The sequence below is a fragment of the Coenobita brevimanus genome, chromosome 24 (genome assembly GCF_032717465.1).
Source record: "Coenobita brevimanus isolate Jiangsu-jjx chromosome 24, ASM3271746v2, whole genome shotgun sequence".
In the NCBI taxonomy this organism is placed as follows: domain Eukaryota; kingdom Metazoa; phylum Arthropoda; class Malacostraca; order Decapoda; family Coenobitidae; genus Coenobita; species Coenobita brevimanus.
Window position 1 is genome coordinate 19,220,155 of NC_136977.1, and position 26,555 is coordinate 19,246,709.

The 26,555-nt window shown below is 42.8% G+C and overlaps 1 protein-coding gene across 1 annotated transcript; it reads right to left on the bottom strand.

The window, feature by feature from the left end:
- Positions 1 to 8,753: 8,753 nt before the first annotated feature.
- Positions 8,754 to 13,564, bottom strand: LOC145393436 (uncharacterized). The gene is made up of 4 exons (XM_080267533.1): positions 13,488 to 13,564; positions 12,566 to 13,328; positions 12,041 to 12,121; positions 8,754 to 9,631 (listed from the first exon to the last, which is right to left on the bottom strand). The coding sequence occupies exons 2-4, from the start codon at positions 13,251 to 13,253 to the stop codon at positions 8,754 to 8,756; spliced, it is 1,647 nt and encodes a 548-aa protein (XP_080123659.1). The 5' UTR covers positions 13,254 to 13,328; positions 13,488 to 13,564.
- Between the last annotated feature and the right edge of the window lie 12,991 nt (positions 13,565 to 26,555).

The window sequence follows — 26,555 nt, forward strand, 5'->3', positions numbered from 1 at the left end:
GCTATTTTTTTTTTCTTTGGATTTCAGCTAATTCAGGATGGTTATAGTATTATATTCAGTTATTATATGCGTGAAAGCCACGTCAGGGGACTTTATCATTACACCGATAGCATTTTAGTAGAAGTATTATTTTCGTATCGAACTTGAATGCATTCTGCTTTCTCGCTTAGGCGTATGTATAGGGCATTAGCAGAATCGCTCGTGTTTTATTTATCGTATACATTAGTGTAGGGGAAGGAGGTGAACAAGTACTAGTCACATATTCCGAGCGCGATGTATGAGGTATTGAAAGGGGAGGAGTGGAGGCCAGAAGCTCTCCCTCTTTTCCTTTCTCTTGATAGTGGCATGGTGACATGGCAACCTCAACGCCTAACAGTGTCGCAAGCATCTTCTTCCTCTTAACAGCACAGGATTGCTCGAGTTTGTACAACTGCAAACACTAGTATCGGTTCACTGTTTGGTCCAGTAATGTTAAACTATGGGATGATATTGTGCAACTAAATGGCTCCGAGTATGGTATCACAGGGTTTCGAAAATCGTTGCTTCCTGTTTTTGTTATTTATCATAGGAAGTGAATATTTGTGTCTGCAGTTGTGCTTGTGCCATCCTCTACCCTCTTTTATATTAAAGGAAATACAATTTCCCCCCCCCCTCCCGACAGTATAAGAACTTGGAAAATTTAGATAGGATAATGATAACCAGCAGTCTTGTTTTATGATGGCACAAACGTGTATGGCAGGATTGGAAACAGTGCTTACTTGCGGAGAATAATATCGCTCTAATTGTTAAAACAAACTTGAACAGTTATGAAACTTATATAATACACTGAAAAGTTTATTGGGCTCCAAAAGGTAGCACCTCTGGGTTAGGAAAGCCCGTAATCACAATCTCGCTCTGTCATAATGAAGTGAATCGATATTCGTCCGCAGCTGTTCATTACGGGTATTTGACTGCAGTATGTTGTTTTACTCTTCAGAGGTAAATATTAGTTTTGGCTTTTCTCCTAGTATACGGTAATTATCAGCCAAATGTCCGAATCCTCTCTCTTTACAAAGCTGGTATCATATAATTATGCACAATGAGTAGTCCTCTCTCTAATCTTCTTATAAGTTTTCTTGGTCATTTATCATCCTGGCAGCCGTACATGATTACATTCCCTCCAGCATTATTCTGTCCAGTACTTGTTCTCTGGAACAACACACCTTGATCCACTGTTAAATGTGGAAAACTTGAATTCTAGATGTTAAAATTCAATAGATAGATAAAGAGTAAAGTGATGAATAAGGGTATAACCCTAAGATCTGACGAAAGTGTTGTGGTGCTCCTAATTACCTCCACCAACGAAGTTTGAGGAGGTTATGTATTCATCTGTTTTGTCTGTTTGTTTGTGTGTTAGTCTACACACGTTATCTCCAAAAGTTCTCAATGATTTTCAAAGAAATTTTGTGGAAGGGTGGGTCATGGGCCAAGAAAGAATTGATTAAATTTGGGGGGGATCTGGATCCTATGTATCTCGCACAATATTTCCAAATTTCTCAGTGAGATTCAGTGAAATGTGTAGAAGGGTGGGCCACGGGCCAAGAAAATTTTTTTAAATTTTGGGGTGGATCCGGATGTGCGTATCTCGCACATTATCGCCAAAAGTTTTCAATGAATTTCAATAAAATTTTGTGGAAAAGTGGGCCATGGGTTAAGGAACAATTTATTAAATTTTGGGGTGGATCCGGATCCTATGTATTCCACACAGTATCTCCACTGATCCGGATCCGGATCCTTTTAATGGCAGTGGCATTGGCGGAAGTATGTGTTGTCTGAGTGCTTTCCAGTTGAAATACGGTGCAGGCTGGGAGAACATATATTTTTCCCCATACATGATCCCTGCTGACTGCTTCAGGAGTATGGATGTTTAAGCAACATAGGCCCATTTTATATATATTATGCCGTGCCGTAGTTAAACATCAATTTGCCTTCGTTTATATAGTTGTATTAATAGATATATGCAGATTCCTCAGCCTTGCTAGTTTACACTTGCATTAACGTGTCTTTTATATCATCTTCATGTGAGCAGTGGCGAGGCTAGCCTAATGTATATGGGATTCTGTAGCTGACTTAAGGGATCAGGGAAACCAGAACATTGTTAGTGGACTCATTACTCTTCCTTCATTTCAAAAGACAGCATTCCATGCAGTGACGTGTCAGCCTTGCCTGTCTGGTGATTTTAGGCCCCTCCACCAGCAGGCAGCTGAGCCACTATTAGGCAGCAGTTAGGCAGGTTTTACGGCCTTTTATCTAAATAATGGCACCATCCTGCTATACCGCAGGTAAAAGGTATCGGAGATATGTAATTATATTTGATACAATGTGAAAGTCTGAGTTTGGACTTTGTGTAATTATGATTGAATTAGAATGTATGTCTAAGAGTGATGATTGTGTGACTACTTACCAAGCTTGTATCCACATACCTTTCTTATGGCAGTGCCACCCAAATTCGATGGCATTACTAACCATCAGCTACCCACCCAATATTTTTCGTCAGTCATAAATTTTTTTGTCAGGACTATGGAAAGGCTTTTCAAATCAGTGTTATTCTGATGCCAATTAATACAAAAAAGAACAGAGAGACTAGACTTTACTGCTCTGTCAAAATTAAAGTCGCCCTTACGTGACTGGTAATGTATTTACGGAGATTTTCACTCCTTGTAAGGAAGAGCAGGATGACAGATGCACCATGAGTGTCTGCAGCTGTTGATAGTGAATAATTATATGAAGAATGAGAAAATGGTGTAACTTGCATAAAAATAACTGAAGGAACAGCCAGGTTATAACTTCTGTTGTCTTCAATTCTTTCTCAGTATATCAACACGAACATTACATATATAAAGAGTTAGGATGATGATATAGAGGTGTCTTGGCACTTGTCTATTAAGCAGTATATAGTACAACCTTTCATTTTATTACAACATAACTAGCGCGCGCGCACGCACGCACACACACACACACACACACACACACACACACACACACACACACACACACACACACACACACACACACACACACACACACACACACCTATATAATATATGTACATTGATTAACACAATATACCACAGTTAAAGCTTTGCTATTCATTTTCCAACTATTTGAACTTGGGTGACTTTCCAGTGTTCAGGCTTTAGTTTAACGTTGCCAACACTGGATATCCCTTCCTATACCACAGTTATGTAATTGTAGAGATAAAAACGAAGGTGCATTTCACCTCCAGTAACACATAGGAACTAAGAATCGCTCCAGGAATACAAGCAGAACTTAAGCTAGTAATTATATACAGTTATTTATCACATTTTAGGCAGCTTGTTCGCTAAAATAAAGCCATAAAACACCTATAACCAGCCTACCACAGGAAGCCTAGCAACATACAGGACAACTAAATACGCGTTACATGACGGCGGTGGCCAGGCAGAGGGCTGGCCGTGGTACTGGGATGCAGGTGAGCTGGGGAGCGGCAGGGGAAAGGGGATGCTGAGGGATGGGTGTGTAGGTGTGAACACGAGGAGGAAGGAGTGGGGTGATGGGTGGATTGGAGGGTGGGTAAGTGGGGTGATGGGTGGGTTCCACGGAGGGTCGGTAACTGGGGTGAAGGGTGGGTTGGAGGATGGGTAAGTGTGGTGATGGATGGGTTTGAGGGTGGGTAAGTGGGTTGGAGGGTGGGTAGGTGGGGTGATGGGTGGGTTGGAGGGTGGGTAACTGGAGTGAAGGGTGGGTTGATTAGTGGGTTTGTGAACATTAAGGATGGGTAAATGAGCTGGAGTGGAGTTGGTGGATTTAGAGGGTGGGGAAGTGAGGCTTATCATCATCATCATAATGGGTGGGGAAGGAGTGTAAGTGGGAGGGGTGAACAGTGAGTAAGGGAGGATAAGTGGGGTCGCCAAGGTGAATATGGGAGTAGACAGGTGGAGTTCATCACCGCCACCATTATCGTCATCCTAATCATTAAGCAGGGGTGTTAGTGGGCTGAACAGTGGGTAGAGGGTGGGATGAAGGGTGGACATGGTGGATACTGGGGAGGGTAAGGAAAAGTTATCATCGTGAACATCCTAACCCAGTTCCCAACAGTACCGTATGAGTGGTGTGGGCAGGAAACAGAAGCAGGATGAGGAAAAACATTATTAAGAGAATGATCATCACAATGCCCTTTGAAAATGCGCTGTACCTCCATGCACTCAGTCTTCAATCCTTCTAATGTTCTCGGTCGGGTGGAATTAACCTGAGGAAATGAAGAGGAAGTTCTAGAGGAAAGTGAGGTAATTGGGGAGACGGATGTGGTGTGGATGACGTGGGAGTGGATAAACAGAAGCCTGGTGAAAGGTGCGTGGGTGGATTGGAAAGTGTGGGTGGATGATGTGGTTGTGGATAAGTAGAAGCTTGGTGGAAGGTGGGTGGCTGGGTCAGAGGGTGACTGAATAAGGGGGTGAGGCGGGGGTGGATAAACAGAAGTGTGGTGGAAGGTGGGTGAGGTGGGGGTGGAAGGTAGGTGAATGGGTGGAAGCTGAGTGGAATGGAAGGTAGGTGAGGTGGGAGAGGAAGTTGGATGAGTGGGTAGGAAGGTGGGTGTGTGGGTGGGAGGTGGATGAGCGGGGTGGAAGGCTGGTAGGTGGGTGGAAGTTGATTAGGGTGAAAGGTGGGTGAGCGGATGGAAGGTGGAGTGGGTGGAATATGGGTGAGTGAGAGAAAGGTGAGTAGAGTGAAAAGTGGGTGAGAGATGAAGAGTCGAGGGCGGGTGAGTGAGGTGGTAGATGGGTATCCTAAGTGAGGTGGAGTGGAGTGGGTGGTGAGTCAGTGTTAACATGGGTGATTGGTGCTTAGGCTAGATGTGTTGCTGGGCTAGAACGTCGGTAGGATTGGTGAAAGGCAGACAGGCGGGGTAAAAATAAAAGTATAGAAAAAGATGTGTTTGTAGGCTTGGAGGTTAGTGAGGGGACTGGAATGGTTTGGATAAGAGTGGGATGGACTGGATAAATGGAATAGAATTTGGGTAAACAGGGTTGAATGTGTGTGTGTGTGTGTGTGTGTGTGTGTGTGTGTGTGTGTGTGTGTGTGTGTAAATAAAAAAAAAGAATTTGTAGGCTCTTGGAGGGTGTTTACGTGGAGTAGAAAATAAATGAATAGTTTAGAAGATGGATAGGTGAAATGAAGGTGGGCAGCCAAAGATCGTACGTAGGATGGATGACAAGTAGGTAGAGAGGAAGTAGGTGTAAGATGTGGTTAAGTGGCGTGGAAAATATGTTGGAGGGATGGAATGTTGATAAATGAGCTCAAGTGAAGCTGGATGGATGAACTAGAGGGAGGTTGGACAGATGTGGCAAAGTGAAGTTGAATAGATGAACTGAGATGGAGTTAGATAAATGAACTTTAGTGGGGTTGGGTAGATGGGGAGGAATGTGAAGAGTGAGGAGTGGAAGGCAAGTGAGTGGCGTGATTCTGTGTAGGGGAGGTGGATGACTAACGAGTGGATGTAAACGAGATGTTAACAAGAGGTTTGGTCGGGGGAAGCTGAGTTGATGAAAAAAAAAAAAAAAATGGCTAGCAGAACTGGCAAGTGAATACGTGATGAAAGGGTTGGTAGATATGATTCAGCAATAATAGAAGATATGGTACAGCGTTTGGTGACAATTATAGGGGTAGATGAGGGAGGGTTGAGAAGTAGGAAGATGAATTTAAAGGTTGGACTCACCTGTAGTATAGCTTTTATCATGAGTGATATGGAACAAAGGTATGGGGTAAAGTTTGAGAGATACTTCTCATTAATTCCTTCACTACGTTTATGTTTTTAATGCCATGCCCTGACGATCTTATTTAACTTTGGAGAAACATGTTGTTGTGAAGGGGTTGAAAACAATTACAATTCAATTCCTCCAGTGTGAAGGTATACCCATAACTGTGTAGGGATGGTGTTCTGTTGATGCTTAGCGTGGCGTAAGTTAGGGTGGCAGGTAGGTTCGGGAAACTAGTCAGGTGTGGGTGTGGCAGGTGAGAGGGTTGTATATATTGGGTTAATCTGGATGAGGCGATGGTGGGCCAGTTAAGGGATGGCCAAGTGTGGGGATGGGGTGATGGTGGACCAGTTAAGGGATGGCCAGGTGTGGGGATGGGGTGATGGTGGACCAGTTAAGGAATGGCCAGGTGTGGGGATGGGGTGATGGTGGACCACGTAAGGGATGGCCAGGTGTGGGGATGGGGTGATGGTGGACCAGTTAAGGGATGGCCAGGTGTGGGGTTGATATGATGGTGAACCAGTTAAGGGATGGCCAGGTGTGGGGTGTGGTGATGGTGGGCCAGTTAAGGGATGGCCAGGTGTGGGTTGGGCCTGGTACCGCCGTGCATATGAGGTAGACAAGGCTAATATAGTCGACAGTTAGCGTGTTGTGACCACGTACCTGTCTTGCTAATAGTTACACAGGCAGCTGCCCCGTGTGTAGCCAGCCATTCACTCACTGCACACCGTATCTCACACATACCTTACAGCCTCTTCCATGGTCCTATCAGTCGCGTGACGTATTTTTTTTTTTTATTTTATTCTTGCTACCTTCAGGTGATTGTGTTCTGTTACTATTCATTAACTATTTCACTGCTACGATACTCTTCTATTCTGAATGAAATCGTCAAGAGATAGCAATAATAAGATAAAAAATACGTCGTCAGATTGATGAGGCTAAGCACTTCAGTTTGATGAGGTATTTTAAATTCTGTTCTTTTTATCTGCAGACTGTTTCATTCACATTATATCAAACTTTATGGTCTGATAGGGGTAAGTACAGAATAGTCTTCATTAACCCCTTCACTGCAAGAAGTCTTCCCTAATCTGAATAATATTGTCAACAGCAGCATGGATTAAAAAAAAATAAAAAAAGTCCGTTGGCAGAAGGGGATAACATGCTGAATGTACAGTAAGTGGAGGATTTAAGTTCACATAACGTATGCATAATCACACCGTACGAGAAGGGTGTTAACTACACTATTAGGGCACAACAAGGACATGGTTTACTATTATCACACCCTAGTTTTTGTTGGCCACACACGGGGTTGCACATACGTAGCTCAACACACACTTGGAGCTCAAACTATCTGATTACCAGCTGACTTAAACCTAAATCACTCATCGGATGTTATTGCTTAGTCCTGAATATTCTGGACAAAGAATGAATATCGTAACGATGGCAAGAAATTCATACAGTGTTTTCATCACTTCACTTATGTGTCACAGTTCAGTTTCAACCAAGTGTTATATTGACATTTTCTGCACGATAACCAATTTTTTTTTTCCACATGCGACAAGAGCGTGATGCTTTTACCACTTTATTCATCATTCATTTATTAACATGCATGGTTCACACAGCACATACTTCTTTCGATGAACACCTTCACTCATTGCGCGACAAGGGAGAGGGAGGGCTTTGGTCAGTGTGACAAATGTGAGTAAACGGAAGAGTGAGGTTGAAACAAGCATGAGGAAGAGGATGCACAGGTGAAGGATGTCACTTATCTTTTTCTATAGCACCAGCAGTAGCACAGCTTTGGTTACTTTATAGAAACGTCACATAAAATATTCTAGAAGTTAGTTTTCGTCATCATCAGCCTCCACCAATCCACTGCAGAAGAAAGGCCTCTCATCTCTACCCACTCAGCCATATTGACTGTCAGTCTGTTCCATTCGATTCCGCAACATTTCGTATTTCAAAAAATCTCGATCTCTGCATATCTCTCTTCCTGCAGGGCCATTGCCAGACTAATATTCTTTTATCTTAACAGTCCATATTTCCTGTTCTGAGTCCAATGAACTGTCCAAGTCATTTTCTGAGATTTAATTGATAGTATTTCTTCCTTTCTTTCTCTTATCCATGTAGCTCATTTTTTTGTCTCTTTACAATACCTAACATTACAAGTGTAAGTTCTATTAATTTTGCTATGTTTCAGGCTTCTGATTCAAAAGACAGAATAAGGACGTTTTGTTTGTTTGTTTGTATTTGTATGTTATTCGTCTTTACAATTCTTGCGTTTACCGCCAGCTTTGCCTTGTTCGAAAACTGGACAATACTTCCTCGTTTCCGACTGATCACATTCCACACATACGTCACACACAGGCAGGTTTGTATGGATAGGTCACAATTTCTTTTAGAGACGAATAAAAGTGAGAGGTATCGCGAAACATGTGTTAAGTATCGTGAGTTAATGTTATGATTGTTCGAATTATATCAAACCTTTACTGAAATAAACTGTTATTCTGTCGTATCCTCAGCATCAGTAAATTATATCTGATGGAATGTATGTTTATATCAGTAGCTGTCATACTTGTTACAGACACGCAGATCTAGGTAATAAGAAATTCTGATAGGCTGTTGGCATTTACACGGGGATCATACTAATATTGTATCATAATAATAGTGTGACGTTAGAATTTGGAAGCACTGTACACACCCATCCATATTCACAAACATTCACGACTACACGCATATTGCACTTTCTAGTTACCTTTCACACTTAACAGAGAATTTAGAATGTTCTTCATCCATGATAAAACAATCCCTTATATGTACACCACAGACGGTCAGAATTCTATTATGCTATTTATCAACAATACTTAGCTAAATGCTCACATATATATATATATATATATATATATATATATATATATATCATTGTTCTAATATACACTGCATTTTTACACAGTTTGTATTTAGTATTGACAGTTCCTGTTAAATGGTATAGTAATGGTCAGAGGATATTTCTTGTTTGATGTGGGTGCCGTGGAAGCCGGTGAAACGTTCCTGTTTGACCTGTTGCGGCGGGGGACTGGCCGCCTGCCCGCTGCTGTCGGGCTGGGGCGGGGCGGGGCCCATGGCTGAGGTGGTGTTGCGGGGTGGGGCCTGAGGGTACGAGGAGGTGGCGGGGGTCTGGCCGTAGTGAGGCAGTTGTGCGTGGCCATTTAGGGAGGAATTTGCGAATTCTGTTGTTACTTGACCAGAGTTGTTATAGACGACGGGTGCAGAAGACTGAGGCTGGGCAAGGGTGGTGGGCTGTTGGGTGTGGAAAGAGCGGTGGGCAGGAGTGAAGGGTGGAGTGTGAGCCGAGCTGGACGGTGCCTCGTGAGAAAGTATACATTGGAGGGCGGGGTCCTGATGATATTGGGCTGGGCCAGAGGCTTGTCCACTTGGTGCTTGTGCTGGCCCAGGTAAGACGGGTGCAGGACGCTGTCTGATGCCATGTTGCTGCAGTAGGTGTGACTGGAGGTACTGGCGCGTTTTGAAAGTCTTACCACATACCCCACACAACACCCACTCCCCTCGCCCGTGCACGTTGGCCACATGTTGCTTCAGGTTGCCTACTGTGCTGTAGCTACGGCCACACGCCTCACACCAGGGGCGTGCTTGCTGTTGCTGCTGCTCCTGCTGTTGTGGCTGCATCTGCTGCGGGTGCTGCCACAGTTGCAGCGCACCCACCGCCCCACCCGTAGAAGAGGCGGTAGTGGGTCCTGGTGAGATCTGAAGCCCCTGCTGAAGGGGGGCGGGAGCTTCACCGCCCCCCAGTTGCGACATCAGCACAGACAGGTCGAGGTCACGTGACCCCGTGCACCCTGCAAGTGACGTCAGCACTGTGGTCAGCTGATCTCTCATGGACTTTGCCGTCAATATTTAGTGTGAAGCACAAAGCTTTATAGCTTTTATTTAGGTTGGTAATATTTGTATTGCAAAAAAGGCTTCCAAGTGAAGCATTACACAGTATTTTAAGTATTTGACAAATGGAATAGAAAAAAGAGGTATAAAAACCATGCAAGTGATGAATGTGACACTCAGAAGAAACAAACGTGAAGCGACTGAACAGTGAAAAATTCACACCAATGTAGCAGTAATATCAAGAATAAAGTATAAAAAATTACTAAGAAAAAATTCAAAAGAGATGCCAACCACAGTCTCCGACACCCTTATGGGTCACGAAACACACATGCCCACCGCCTCATACCTTACTCTTAGTGCAGCTTCTCAGTAGCAGAAATGTGCAAAAATGTAGAGATCCTTGTTTATATTAGCGAGAGATATCGAGATGGTCAGTTATGGCAAGTGCCAGTACTGATCACCTTGATCACCGCAGAGTCATGGAGCTCTACTCCTATGCCGTTTTACTGTTATTTTTAATGAGTATGTTACAAAGTTACTATTGAGGATTTACTTAGATTTTACGTTATAAAGATTTACAAATAGCTCATATCATGGTTTCATACTATATATAGCTACCATGCAGAAGAAACCGAATGTTTATTAACTATATGAATAAAAAATTTGCGTAATGATGTTAGTGGATAAATGGTGGCTATCCGTCACGCAGCATTCCAGCCTCCACCAGCCACTCATTGAAACATCAGTATTCATGAATGCCTTCTTATGCATTTCCCACCAGTCCCACTGGCTTCATCTACAATACAGTGATGGGGGCACTCTTTCCACACTAATACTCATACATCTAGGTTTGCCTACTTCAGTTAATGTGAATGGACTTTGTACAGTATTATTCACTACTGTTTTTACGAGGAGGGGTAAAACTGACAACATCTTTGTAATACACCGTACGACGTTCACTCCTATTTTAAGAAGTTCAAGTTTCAGGACAGATTGTTAAATCATGAAAAGGGTATTTGTGTAGTCGGACTGTATTCTTATGTTGTAAAACTCTCTACAGTTCGCTTCAGTACATAGTTGTAATGCATCATCAGTTATTGCCTACAGTACTATCTGATCCTTTAACCAAGATACCTGAATCACTAATTGCATCCAACAACCTTAGTATTCATTTGCTGAAATATCAGTTTCATCGATTTTGATCCCTATTCTGTGGACAAAATCCTTATTTGAATATAATTTCGAATTTTTACAGCGTGATGTTTCTGACTTCGCATAGAGCAAGGAAGATTCTATAGAAAAGTTGCCTTCTGTTTTTGGTTATTATTGCAGCATCAGTCCTTATTTTCCCAAAGGTCATTTATATTTTTAATACAGTTACCGGAATTATTCTCTCATTTCTTCCAACGTTTAAGCAGCTTGGTGATACCGTCGCTATTGAACAGCGCGTCCTGCTGACTACAGCACCCGCCCTGCATTAAGAAAATCCTAAGAGCGTTTTTCATGGAGAACAAGTCTTTCGCGACGGTATTACGTAGCTGAAAGCTGGTAGAAATATGTTGATGGCAGTTATTTTTGCTGTGATATTTGTGAATGGAAAATAAATTTTGATAAACTGGATTTTGGCATGAGTGTCTTTACTTTCTTTGTGGAAACAATAGAAGGCAGTATACTGTATACTTATATTTCATTGAATCAAGCTTATCAGTGAAGAATTGAAAGAAAGTTTATTGTTTATTTTTTATTTTCATATAAATGCTTTTGGTAGTGGAACTGTTGCTCATCTCATAAGATAGCTTTGTTCCTTGACTCTAAATCTTGATCCTCCCAGTCTCCTCGAACAACTTCAAGGCAATAAAATTACAATCTTCACTGTATTCCTGACGGCTTGAGTGATATTAACGTTAACAACATACGAATGTGTTCGTGTTTCCTCTTTACGAAACAGAATTATGTATTCTGCAAGTCAGAATTCCTGTGATTGTGGGTTTAAATTTCAGAGCTATTTGAAACTGATAAATTCTCAGTAGCAATATGACCATGAACAAGTAAATCGGTAGCAAATGCATATGATATGAAAAGGGATATATTCACGTGTTCACTTTCAGCAGCAGTTAGCACCTTCTTACAAAAAATATCTTAATACCAAATATAAAAACTTGTGTACATGAGCAGAACAACATGCAGCCAAGTGATGGTCATACCATGCTCACTCTCCTTCAAGTCAGTCCAAAGATTAGGGCTTGAAAAATGCCTCAAGACTAGTAAATGTGAAAAAATATTGTAAAACAGACAGAGGCAATGTAGAAAAATGGATAACATTCAGTAAGAACACGGTAAAAGCTTGACCGATTGAAGCGTGTACTTACCGGGGTTACTGTCAGAGTTGGAGCCCAGTGCTGCTGAGGCCAGACCAGCCAGACCCGAGGGACCAGCAAACCCACCAAACCCTGGGAACGAAAAGGCATAGTTTGTTTTAGCTACTAGCAAGTCAGGCATGGTTCACTCGTACAGGGGATAATGTGGTGCAGTGCATGCCACGCTGCTGTTAAACAGTACCTGTCTATCTGCTGATGCAGAGATGTCTGCAGGCTTACGCAGATGCAACTTGGTCCTTGTGAGCGAAAAGTGGTATTTATCACTGACCTGAAGATTTATAGTTTTACCTTTAATTTAGTTATCATTTTGTTACGCAACAAGTGCTGTATTGGCTCTGTGTTATGAGCGGTGCATTTTCGAAAGTTTCATGTTATAAAAATATATAAGTAATTAAGAATATTTACGACTGGGATGCAGTGAAACAGGCATGAGTGGATATCATTGTACTGAATTGTGCACTGGAGCAACTGCAGGTAACAATGAGGCTGTAGTTGTTAACCTGTTTATACGCTTACCTTTGAGAGCGGCCATATTGGCCAGGCCGGACATCTTTTCCAGAGTGTTTTCGTGCTCGTAATCCTCTTCGTCATGGCGAGACTTTTCTCGATCCTCAGAACGGTCGCTACCCATGGTGTCCTGTGTGTCATCGGAGCCCATGCTCGGGTACAACCCAGGGAAGGGTGGCTGTTGGTTGGCGTGGGTTGAGGTATGGAGGGGTGGGCGGGCGTGATGCATGGCGGGGTGGGCAGTGGAGACGGGCGGCAGGGCGGTGATGGTGGAAGGCAGGGAGAGCGGTAACGAGGCGCCAGGTAATCCTATGGGCGGCAAGGAGGGCAAACCTGCCATGCTGGCCATGTTGGCCATACTTAGTGGCAGACTGGGTATGGGCGGCGTGGGGGCGGGAGGGCTTGGTCCTGTGGACAGGCGAGGAGAGGGCGAGGAAGGCGGCTGAGGACCCACGGAACTGCAAAGTTTGATACGCTTCACCTGTGGACTGTCCGGGGGTCGCCCTTCCTCATCAGGGTCCGGCGCTTCAACCTTGGGTGTGGGTGTGGAGCCGTTCTCTCGTCTGCATTCTGGCGAGGCCCGTGAGCGTGACTCGGCTGCAGCTGCCTCAGCCAGTCCACGCACCTGTAGCAATTTAGCTGTCCGTAGGAAGTCTGTGATCTGATCGTGGGCAATCTGTACTTCCCCGTGGTACATGTACTGTAGCAGTGTTACCAGCTCGCTGTACCCAACTTCGTTTAGGATGATGATTGGATGGTCACAAGGGTTGTTCTGCAAAAGGACAACACCGCCACAAATTACCTTCATCGTTGCTAAAACTAAGCTATTACATCATACAGATATGACAATAACTTACCACACAAAGCACTGGCCTAACTAGAGCATTTCAGATGAAAAAAATATTGAGGTATAGAATAGTTGTATACTTACTTTCAGTAATGACCGGAAAAAAGGGCTGGAGGCGGACAGTACAACCTTGTGTGCTGATACTTGCTGCCCCTCACATGCCAGCGTCACGTCCACGAACTCCTCCTGTTCTCGTAGCTCCCTGTGCCAACACCACACAGTTACCCATTTACATGGTTACTATATATTCACACATTTACACAATCTACATACCAAACAAATCGTTACACTTTTTTTTAAAGTTGGGTACAAAGTTTTCGAAACTCCCCTTCTGCAATACACTTTGCTCATCACACCTTAATAATCATCTGTGTGTTTATATATAACATGCATGAAAAAGGAAAGTTCAAGATAGGAAATTGCTGAGGAAGACTCATTACGAAATTCCTTGTGTCACTTAAACTACGGCCAGTACGACCCATCGTAGGTTACACAAATTATCAGTTAGGAATTTGGGTCTTGCTGACGCCTTCACAAGCAATGTTTTAACTCCTTCAGTTCAATGACTCAATTTTCTATTTCATTTTTGCTTCCGCTAGAACAGTATATATATATATATATATATATATATATATATATAGATAGATAGATAGATAGATAGATAGATAGATATATATATAGATAGATAGATAGATACACACACACACATATGTAGCATATATATATATATATATATATATATATATATATATATATATCATCATCATCATCATCAGCCGTTTGAGTATCCACTGCAGGACCGGCCTATCCCTACCGAAGTGGGGACGATACAGCCAATGTATCTCTACCAAGTGGCTTAGGCTGTCTGGTAAAGATTGCATGTTGGGTGAGATGTGCTTGTAAGTGTAATTGTTGTGTTGGAGTGGCTTTGAATGTGTGTGTAGTCTGTGAACCAAGTGTAATCGGCCCGCGCAAGCCGACTGGGTGCAAACATACTTTATGGTATGCGACACTGGTTCAACCACAGCACCCCTTGTGTCCGCCAAAGTAGTACGTGGGCAGAAGAACGCGCCCAAAGTTTTTTACCCTGGCGGGGCGCGAACCCTCGTTCTTCAATATACGGAAACGCAAACTTTACCACTGTACCACAGAGGCTTCATATATATATATATATATATATATAACAGAAGAGACCCCTACGCTATGAAAGTTTAATGAAGACTGTATCCAACCCTTCGAAATCGAAATTTCTCTCGTAAACAGAAGTGTCACGACAGTAAGAGTAGCACCAGATATATATTTAAATAATATAAGGTCGTGTGGGGATCGCAAGAATTAAGAAATAAATAAATCTCGTCATCTGCTTTATGGTTTTATGCAAAACGGTGTAGGCCTTACTACAGGACAGGGTCCGTAAATAGCTACATGTTGCTGACATTTAAGTTACTGAATACCGTGGCTCAGCTCCACATGACATTATTGATCATTACATCTCCAGTATGAAAGCATGATATTACTTCATATTCTATGCATAACTGAAATTAATATAAATGTTGAACCAGGAACAAACTATAGTACCGATTGATTATGGGCATTAAATTGTGCATAGAACTCGTTAGCTGAAGACGTATTCATAAATATTTATTCATATATATTTATGATCAATCATATTCAGACTACCACCGCACCTCTCGTACCAACAAATAATTGAAAAAAAAAAAAAAAAAGACTACTAGCTGAATAATATGATTCTGAGCTTAAAAATTTATTGGCTGCGAAAACTGGTGTTTTTCCCTTACAGCCGCTTCAGCCGAATGGGGTGCATAGCCTAATGATATTCTACTGTACTTAACATACACATTATTATGATATCATCATTCGCTTTACGTCGAAGGAAAAACAACAGACGTTTTCTTGCTATAGCCTGCAGACTGTTAACGCCATCAGTTTACGTGCGTCCATTAATCCTTTGATCCCCGGGGATTACTTGAAGTCGAAGAAAATCGTCTGGTTAGTCAGAATAGAGTAACAGAGTAATACCTGTTGGTAGGTGGCCGGCTACCACCTACCATGGCAGGTACTCTCATGAGAATGATGTGTGGCTCCACTCTTGATAACTACCCATACAGTCATTCACGCTGGCACTCGGCCATAAGTGCACAGAATGAAGTCGATGCAGTGTAACTCATTTCCAAGTATACTTACACATTTCGTAAGTCATCCCTCTTCGTAGAACAGGTATTCCTGGGACAAGATGGAGAAAATAATGCCGACATAATCCATGCGCATTGTGAAGGCGACTCTAAACGGAGGGTGGGCCGGGATGCCCCCAACCCTTGAATCATCTACCCCCCCCCCCCAAAAAAAAAAAAAAAAAAAAAAAAAAAATGACAGAGGCCTCGAATCTGATATCCGCGCTGTCCAGGGCTCGATGAAGCTAATGAAGCTCTTATGATTGTGTGGAAGATAGAGGTGTGAATGAAAGGTGTAAAGCAGAATGGTAGCGAAGATTTTCACGAAAAGCGGGTAGGATGTGATGGCAGTGCAGAAAACGATGATGAGAGGGAGTGACGTGGATGACTCGGGGAGGTGTAACATGTGTACGGTCAGAACCGGTAGTGACAGTGCATGGAGGAGTAAACAGGGAATAGATACTGTATGTTGATGAATAGGGAATGACTGCATGTATTAAATCAGGGTGCATGCTTGTCAGCTTTATGTGTGAAATTATGAATGTGGGGCTGATAACTACATACAGTATGATACCATGTGAGGAGAAGGAGAGTCATATTTTAGATTCATCTGAGTATAGTGACAGAATACAGGCCAAAGAAGTTAATAGAATATTTGTGATGGCTGATGAGGATGTAAGAGTAGAAGAATCGGAACAGATTCCGTAAATACTGTAATGGGTCGTTTTGGTGTGCATGGAGAAAACGAAAATGAATGTCGACTGAAGGACAAGTCTCAGTAAAGAAGCCTGTGCGTAAGTAAATCTTATTTCAAACATAATGACGTACATGAATATACATAGTTATGCAGATACGAGTAAAGACTGGAAGAAGAAATGCTATACTTGTGGAGAAAACTTGTTAGAGACTGATAGTAACTAGTTTTATGATAAGACGGTGCGGAAGATTGTCGGATCAGTATGTTTTGATTTTTTTTTTTTTTATGATAGGATGGCCACTTCCATAACTTCAAAAAGGAGGAAACTTTCTGTGGCAGTGATTCACTGAACCCAATATGGAGTGCAAAACTTGTACAATTCTAGTGCCTGGCACCACTTCCTGTGAGGGATGGCCTCCACTAAAGGACCTCAAGGCGTGTCTGTTCTTACTCAGCAACGAATCCTTTTTCCCACGACACACTACCGCCCTCTCTTACAAACTTTCGCGCCTTTAACTCTTCATCTTGCTCTAGGTTTCCCTTTACGTCTCCTCCCAACCACCTCCCTCATGCGCTCTTCAGGTTAGTCTCTCACACCTATGGAATTATTTGGATTCAGCTGGTTTCAGGATGTGAGTTTTACTCAGTATCCTGTAATAGAAACTGTCTATTCAATTTTTTCCTCCTCCTTTATCAGAGAAGTAACATAAAAAGTACCGATGTTCATACACCGAAATGGAACTTCACTTTATTTCCCAAACTGATTACTCTGAAGTTGATCCAAAACCTGGTACACAAAATGAAAACTAAAATATATATTTACCATCTGGGGACGCCTGCGTATTAGGGATACTACTGCCCATGCTGTTATCATGTGTGACTGTAATAGGACGCGTTTTTTCTTTTTGCATGCATTTAAGTACAAAAAACAAAAAACAAAAGTTCCTCTAGGGTGATAAGTGGATATTTTCTACTCAGGAACCCCCCTCCCCCAGCTCCAAAGGCCATATGAGCGTCCGGTCAGTAGTCACGCTGGAAGGAAGGACAGGATCTCAAAAGCTGAACTGTCCAGCCTAAAGCCGGATGTATGACCACCCTATTGCAAGATAAAGTAAAGAGGATCATGGACTGAAATTTGTGGAAAGAATGCCCAGAGCGAAAGAATAAAACTGGAGCTGAGAAAAAGCGTTGTCAGGTGAATTTAAATAAAAAAGTATCGGTAGAAGAAGAGTCAGTGTAAATAAGCTGAAAATATATTAATTCAGATATTTTATGGAGTACACTAACAGAGGGGTTAGTTAGGGATGCTGAAAGTGTTGTGGTACGAGGGTGTTGGCTGGTAAGACAGGAGCAGCTTAGAAGAAGAAAAACAATGAATGAAAAATATCGACTGGAGTGGCAGCAAGAAGGGAGTCCAGGTCAAAGACAGAGGGACTATATTGAGAATGGAGGTGTTTGAAGAGATCTGTAAGACCAAGGAAGAAGGTAATTGTGTTTTTTTTTTTTAAATGCAAGGAAGAAGGAACCAAAGGCCAGAGGCATGCAAATTGTTCCTTCCAACAAAAAACAAAAACAAGATAAAAGAAAGCCAAATTCAAGATCCATTATTTTCGAGATGCCTGGACACACTGCGTTTGAAAGACTGGATATCATAGGCAGTAGGAAAAACAGACAGAGGGAGACAGCTCCAGAGTTGACCTGTTTCATACATGAAGGACTGGGAGTAGCGGTTAACTCTTTCATTGAAATTTTGGACAGAAAAGAGATGAGAGTTTTTACGATACATCATTGTAAAGTTTTCTGACAAGAAGGAAACTGTTTCTTAAGAGCGGTGCGAATACTTTGGAATGAATTTGATATAAATATGGGAAATTCAAGAAACCAAACAGCTTAGCCTACTTGAAAAATGATAACATATAGGTTGGAGGTCTTTTCTTGAGATAGGTACAGATTATGTTAGAATAGATTTGAAAGATTGAGTAGGCACTGAAGAGGCGCAGCAGCTTACTTGAAGAATGATAATAGGTTTGAAGGGAACTCATTCCAGCATAGGTTGTAGGTCTGTTTCTTGTCATCTTGCTGCTGCTGATGTTGCTGTTCACTGTTGCTGCTCCCCATCCTGACGTGCCTGGCCTGCTGCTGCCTCTGCTGCACGGCCCGCTGGCTCCTCGCTCTCCTTACGACCCCGGCCGCCCGTCACCCACCATGCTGAAGAAGAAGAAGACTTAGGATATGCTACCACTCCACCACCGGATCATCAGCCATACCGAAACAAAATACGACACCCTCACTTTGCTCTTAAAAAAAAAAATAAATAAAATAAAATAAAATAAAAAAAGCTTGGATAAATGCCTGTCAACTACTGGTACATGAGTAATTAACACTGTCACAGTCGAGACAACTCTAGCATTCGAGGCTTGGTGTTAAAATTATCACCATTAACCCTCTCGTACCGATAATTAGGGCAAGTCTGATACTCCTATTCTACTCCATCTAACGCCAGACGATTTTATTCGGTTGAAAATGAGTCATAGGAGCCTGAGAGCTAAAACAGGCATTCAGTTTTGCCAAGTAGTTTTGGTCCACTGCGTCTGCGACACGCAACCGTCGAATTTAGAATCCAGGTCCCCATTTCAACTCTAGGTACGAACAGGTTGAGGTAAAGAAGACCTCGCCCATGGGTCTCTCGGTCGGGCCGGAAATCGAACTCGGGACCTTTTGGGGGACGGACCGAATGTGTTTTTTGTTATCCTACATCATCACCACCACCACTCCACACCAGCACCATTTATGTGTAACTGCTAGTCGTTGGCCTGGGGGACACTTACCTGTTGTTCTTTACTCAAATGTAGGAGGATGTTATGTGAAACGTAATAATGCGTTTGATGGATGGGGTACATGTTATTAACCGTGGCAAACCGTTCCTGCCAAATGTTGTCAGATACTGTGACTATTTACATTTAAATAACGGGGTTCTCTTACCTCTGACGCACACACACACACACACACACACACACACACACACACACACACACACACACACACACACACACACACACACACACACACACACACACACACACACACACACACACACACACACACACACACACACACACACACACACACACACACACACACACACACACACTCTGGCGAGCTTTGGCGCGTGAAGAGCAACAAACAGTTTATTAAGTCGTAACACCTCCGACATGGCCGCTCATGTCGAACCTTGCGATTGACAGTGCCGGTAACAGTAACAATAAAGGGTGGCACCAATGATTACCCTCCATCACAACCTACGACACCAGCAATTAGTGGCTGACGGAGGCCTGCCTCTGGTGCTCTGTCTCCCTCTCGCTTGGTTGGTCTGTCTCCCCCGCAGTTGGTCTCGTTCCTCTCGCTCCCTCGCACATGGTCTGTCTCCCTCTTACATGGTATGGCACCTTCTCACATGGTCTCTCCTCTCACATGGTCTGTTTGTCTTCCTGTCGCATGGTCGATCTGTCTCCCTCTCACATGGTCCTTCTGCCTCCCACATGGTTTGTCTCTCTCTCACATGGTTTGTCTCTCACATGGTCACTTACAGTTATTATCTTTTATTATCGCTGCATTATTCCCTCGATTTCTCCTGTTTTCGATATGAACTTTTGTAGATCTCTCTTACCAGGTGTCCTTCCTTCTTTTTCCCATCCAGTTTTCTATTTTGTACCTTGGCCACTACTCATTATCTTCCTGTTCTCTTCCAGTGTTCTAGGGATCATATCCTTGAATGCTTATCAGACTACGCTCCTGTTTATCGTCACTTTATTCTCTTTGCGTCTCCTTTTCACCATCTCATTTTCCCTTTTTCCTTGTACCTGCACTTCATGCCTTATGATGGACTTCATTCTTACTATTTGCGTTATTTCCTCTCTTCTCATTCTTTTCCTCGTCCCATTTTCCTTTTGTGCATTCTATCTTGAAATCTGTCTAAAATTTTTAATCAATATCCAGTCTTGACTAATGCCGATGTTACCTACAACAGGTCGCAGATTCATATTCTGTCGGGGAGGAACGCAGTCATATGGTGGCACCGATTACACCGGGAGCCCTGCTCCCTGGTTATACATATATCCCTCAGCTCCCTCCCAGTCCCCCGAAAGGAGGATAGTGGATTGCAGGAGATGGATAGCTAATTTCAGCCTACAGCCCATCACGTTCACATCCAGACGACCCACCACTATCATTAGCACCACCACAACACAAATAATTTAGTTTCTGTTCTAGTCTACCGATCGTTTGACACCATTCCTGTCTTCAGGGTGCACACTGCTAGATGCTACAAGTCATCACACAGACACACTGACACAGTATGCGATTCATAACTATCGTTCTAAGTATAAAGGCACATTAACCCAACGACGGGTTCGGTTAAAGACGATAAAATGATAAAATCGACTCTTGGCTATCCAGGCTTTGCGTCCGTTAAGGGATATTGGGTTACCGTCAGCAATTAAGAATAAATGTCATCAGAAAGAAGCAATATTTGATGCAACAAAGCTGGTCAGGTTACAATAACTGTTACAGAGTTCATTGCAAAGCCTGATGGCACAAATAGGTGAACTGACGGTTTTCATGCGGAAAATGTGCAATAAGTTACGCATCTTACGAGACACGATTTTCTGACAAAATTTGTGTCCAATCTGCAGGATCGACAAAGTAAGTCGCTGTATCCCAACAGGCTAACCTTGCATGATGTGATGCCGCTGTTTCGCCTTTGTCGTAAAACATTTTATCCTTTTGTCATTAAGGTTAATCATTATCGAAAGGGATGATCACAGTAAATTAACAGCGTTTTGAAATTGCTTTGGTGTGCCTGATATGTCTGTCGTTAGAGCTTAATAACGAAAGCTAACACCACAACAGACTGAAAAATGCAAGGAAATATCCCATCTTGCTTGCTATGTACATTTTATATTACAGATTTTTTTCATTAAAGGGATGCTACTATTCATGTGCAACGATATTGTAGCTGAAGTGCTTTCATATGCTTGCTGCATTTTTGTTGCACCATTGATATTATACAATACTAATAATAATGGATAGGAAAGATAACTGTACCGATAACGTTGCGTGTGACGGAAAAAGCCACGAGTAACAATTACCTTTACAATAGCCGAAGAGAAAATTGCGTTGGCAGACAAACAACAACAACAACAACAACGTTTTTAATAGTCTTTTTTATCCTAGAAGGTCGGGTTTTGTGGCGTGTGATGCAGGCGTGTGCCGTGACGCCCCGCTATTTACCCACGTTATGGCTCACTTGGCTCGTCGGGAATACCAACAGGGCAATCCAAGCACCCAGGATCGATACCTTGCCACTGGTCCTTGTTTCCCAGTCCTGTCCATCCCCACCGTCCATGCCAACACCTCTGTCAGTCCACAACTGTGGTTCAGCATAGATGGTTGACCGTCTGTTGTTTTGGCCAGAGTAGCGATTCCAGTGACAGGTGAAGGCCGGGCTGATGTATGCTTGTATCCTACCGCGGGGAGGAACTTGTAAGACAGTCCCTCTCACATTCCCTCCGTATCTGGCCCCTGCCTCTTCATCAATATCATTGTTGGACACAAAGTGACCGTGTTCCCTTGAGTGTTATATCTGGTCACTAGGTGTTTAAGTTACAAGCGAAGAAAACAGTGTTCACAAACGCTGGCTTCCTCCAGGGTACTACCATGTTTCGGATAAAGATGAGAGCCAGACAGTGCACTACATTCTTCTTCCGCAGCTCATAATACAAAAGAGAGACTGGAATCTGATGAGACGTCGAAAACTGTTGACAAGTAGCAAATTAAGAGTCAAAATACAGGGTGTCCCATAAGTCCGGCATCATAGGGATTAATCCAAACTTCTCTTTCCAGGTACATGAATACGGGGGTCATTAGGAACAGCTTCTATAAAATTTCCTATGATGCTGGACTTATGGGATACTCTGTATATACGCGCAGTGCAACACGTAGACAGCATTTACAAAATAACATAAGAGCCATTAGTTAAACTGTAGAAAAAAGATAATAATCGTCATCATTACCGTATACCATTTTAACCTCATTCCCACAGTTATAAATGAGATTGACAGGGGCCTAGGTACAGTACAGAAACAGGAATAAACAAAAGCTGGAGGAACTGTTATGATCAGAGTACTCAGTGAAATAGGTCATGCATCCGTTCATTCATTAATTCAGCTTTTAGAATATCTTACAGGTCACTTCACCTGCAATGTATTTAGCAGTGTTTGTGTGTTGTTCTTTGTACATAGGTTAGTGTGTTCTGGTTCCCAGAACATCAGACAATGGGGATGCATTCTCGTTGGCTTAAGAAATTTCATAGCACCTTCCATTGTGAATTATTTTGTATTCTACATTATTACATTATGTTATTCATATTTATTCAACAGTAACATAGTTTGCATCACCAATATACATGAGGATTAATAAGGTGTGAGAGGCAAAATAAATCGCTTAGGATGAAGTACTACGATATCTGCAGGAAAACGGGTCGGCGCTTTAGCGACTTGTAACATCTCGGCGGATGGCGGAAAGCGGGTGCGTGAGGGGGTCGTGGTTAATCACGACTATGGCCAACACAGTCGAGGATAATGACCGCTGATTGGGTCTATTCTCGGCCCTTGAGGATTATCAGTAACCCGGTCCTCCGCCACTGACCTCTAACTAATAGCGTCTACAACAGGCCAGCCATACTGCTCGTCCTTCACCGGTGGCATGATCTGTGGTGCCTTACAGACAGGGCACCGGTGGGTTAATGTTGGCTGGAATTAATGGAACCACCTACTCTGGGTATTGTCTGGCAGTTTACTTCCGGGAGCACTTACTTGTATCTTGCTATCGATTTGATGGGTTCAGTTAAGGGTTCATTTAACTTTGAATCATAAAGATCTGATGCTAGCCAAAATTAGAATCGTCTGTATTTTTGACACCAGGACTAGTATCTTTTGCCTCATTCTTTACGGATGACGGGTGAAGCACTTTATGCTTTGAAGTCTAACTGCATTTACTGTGAGTTTAGTAATCTCAGTTAATTCGTAATCAGTACAGACGAAACAAAGTACTGTACTTGCTGTTAATTTTATGCATAGCGTTTTATGCGTAAGGTTCAGCGAACATTCAGTATTATTCCAGAGGAAGCTCTCAGTATCTGGGGTAAGGGGTTCCTGAAACACAGAAATGTCAGCAGTAGAGCATACTTTGTAGTATATCGCTTTAAAAATCACACGGAGTAGGATATCGCGTGAGTACATCAAGGTTTATCTTGCAGGAGTCTGTGGAGTCTGTGTATATTCTGTAAAGAAGGCTGAGTGTTTTACCCAGGCACTACACCGTGCAGGTCACGCGACAGTAAATGTCTGATGATACCTGACTCCAGCCAGAACACAGGTGAAGTTAGGAAAATGTTGGTGCTTACACTGGTTTATATACATACATGCACTCCACTTATACCTAACTATTGTAATTCTTGCGCATCTCCTATGGAAAGGAATGAAAGACATATGCTGTTTGCACAATTACTTTGATTTAGACCTTATGTTGTTGTTGTTGATCAATCCTAATCAGTCAAGACAAGCGGTCCCGTCAATCTCATGCAAGCAACCGCCCCTGCAGGACCGTCCTGTGCAGTAAACCGATGTTCCCTTGCGGTGGACAGTATCTTGCCACGGCGATGCGCAGGGAAAAAGTGTGGAGGATTGTTTCCTGGGTGGATGCCGCATTTTCGTCTCCATCAAGTTAAGAGGGGCACCATAGTAGGCTCCACTTCTCCCCGTGGTCTGATTGTATGGTTACCACCCAGCGTTGTAAATGCTTTCTTAGGTTACAGGAACTAATAAGGTTTGTCACTTAGTGAAGTGCCACTGAAGTGGAAAGAAAAGTAATACAATGTGACAGGAAGGAAAGGGAGACACCTAAATAGAATGATAAATGTGAAGGAAGCCGTAGGCAACACTACATAAAGTGAGTGGATGACAGTCGCCTTCACCTACCACTAGACCTAATGTGAATATATTGTGTTCATACGTGTTTTTTTTTACTAGCTATTAAAAAATGGATAACGCGGGCAGATTTAAGACAGACATAATTTTTTGAACGAGAAGGATCTATACCACCTTAAGACTATATATTAAAGGATAGTATGTTGTGTGTAGGGTTTGTTTAATGTACTGGTGCTGGAGAGGGACCCCTTCTTGCCATGGCGCCGATGTAACTAGTCAAGGCTTCCTCTCAATTATATAAACGTCCCTCACCTCCCTCTCTGTCCCCCAGAAGAGAAATGATGGACTGCAGGAAAAGGGCAGTTTCAGTCAGTAGTCCATTGGATTCACGTCTAGATGAGTCTGGGCCACAACAGCAACATTTAGTGTGGTCATTAAGTTAAAGATCTTCATCGAGACAAAATGTGTGTGCGTTTATTTGGGATCTGAAAATGATGCTGATAATTCTTTAGGTGAGAGATAAACCTGTCTTAAAATTATCATTTCATCTTGCGTGTGTGTGTGTGTGTGTGTGTGTGTGTGTGTGTGTGTGTGTGTGTGTGTGTGTGTGTGTGTGTGTGTTACTTGTTTATGTAAATCTGTATGAATGTATGTATGTATATGTGTAGTTTGTATATTTGTGTGTATATATGTTTGCGTGTTTTTTTATATACCGGTATGCGAGTATATATGTACGTACGTATGCATGTAATATACCATATGTATTGTGTGTGTGTGTGTGTGTGTGTGTGTGTGTGTGTGTGTGTGCGGGGGCGTGTGAGCGGACGTGGCTGTGGCCGGCACGCTACAGTCTCAAGACGAAGCCTGGAGGCCCCGGGAGTCTGTTGCATGACCACCATCCTGGCCGGCGCAATTACCCATGACAATCTCAATCACGACGCGATCAATAATGGATTATTTGTCCGTCTTAGTCGACAGTGACGAGGGAGAACCAGAATGAATAATTCTCCGGACGGCTTTTGGTCCGTACATCTTTTATATGGGTGGTTGGTTGGCAAGGTTGGTGGGAGAAAGAGAGATGTGGAGTTTCAAACCTCTGTTCATTTTTATGATCTTTTTTGTTGCTGTAAATATGTTCTCTCATGGAACAAAATTGTACGGTATTCACCTGTGTGTGTACATTTTGAGATTCAGTGCGCTTTATATTTACATGAAAATTATGTAGGGGATTTTTTATTTCATTATATATATATATTGTGTGTGTGTGTGTGTGTGTGTGTGTGTGTGTGTGTGTGTGTGTGTGTGTGTGCATAGGCCGGTCATGTTGATTAAAAGAGTGTCGAGGGTAATCCTCTATAAGCTATGTTACTTAGATGCCGCAGTACTCCCAGGGAAAACACCAAGCCTTTTGTACCAGACTAACAACACGGAGCCTTGTTCTAAATGTAGTGTGGACGGAATGGCATAATCTGAACTATCTTGCACGCAGTCTTCTGTTACAAACCAGTTGGTGGCCTTATCAGATGAAACATTGCCTGGGTGCGTCCACTGCTCTGCCTTGTCTCAGTAACATAAACACCATCAGCTATTTAGAGTGCTGTGGTTAGCAGGTATTCTTATAAATTAATACGACTGCATTTTGTCGCGTGGCAGGTGTGACATGTAGCAGTAAGTCGGTTGTGCGCCATAATAACCCCACTAATTATGGCGGAAAAAACGCAGTGCGCAAGTGACCGCGTGCGGAACGTGACCAGGCCGCACTCCCACTCATGAACCAGATATAATTTATACCACTGAGACCGCCTCCTGCCCCGCCGCGCTCGACGCTGCTGAGGGCACCTAGTAATGTGCTGCTGGTGCTCTTGTTAGCTTGGTGAGATTGAGGTTAGCACCTTTACAGATTTCATTGTTACACCCGCACTCCTGAAGCCAGAGTAGGACATTGCTTTGTTCAGTGTGTGTGTGTGTGTGTGTGTGTGTGTGTGTGTGTGTGTGTGTGTGTGTCTGTGTGTGTGTGTGAGCAAAATAACTCAAGCAGTTTTGATCCGATTTGAAGCAGACTTTTATAGTGGATGGGTTAAGGGTCGTCCCAGGGGATTACCCATTGTTTTTGAAAGGAAGAAGTCAAAGGTCAAGTTTACATGACAAGGTCAACTTTGTTTCGGTCCAGTTCAAGCCACATTTGGTGGAAGTTTTGAGAATATGGCAAGGATGAATTGATTCCACTTTGAGAACCATCTGTTGAAAGTCAGGGTCATATGGCAAGGGCAAGTGTTCG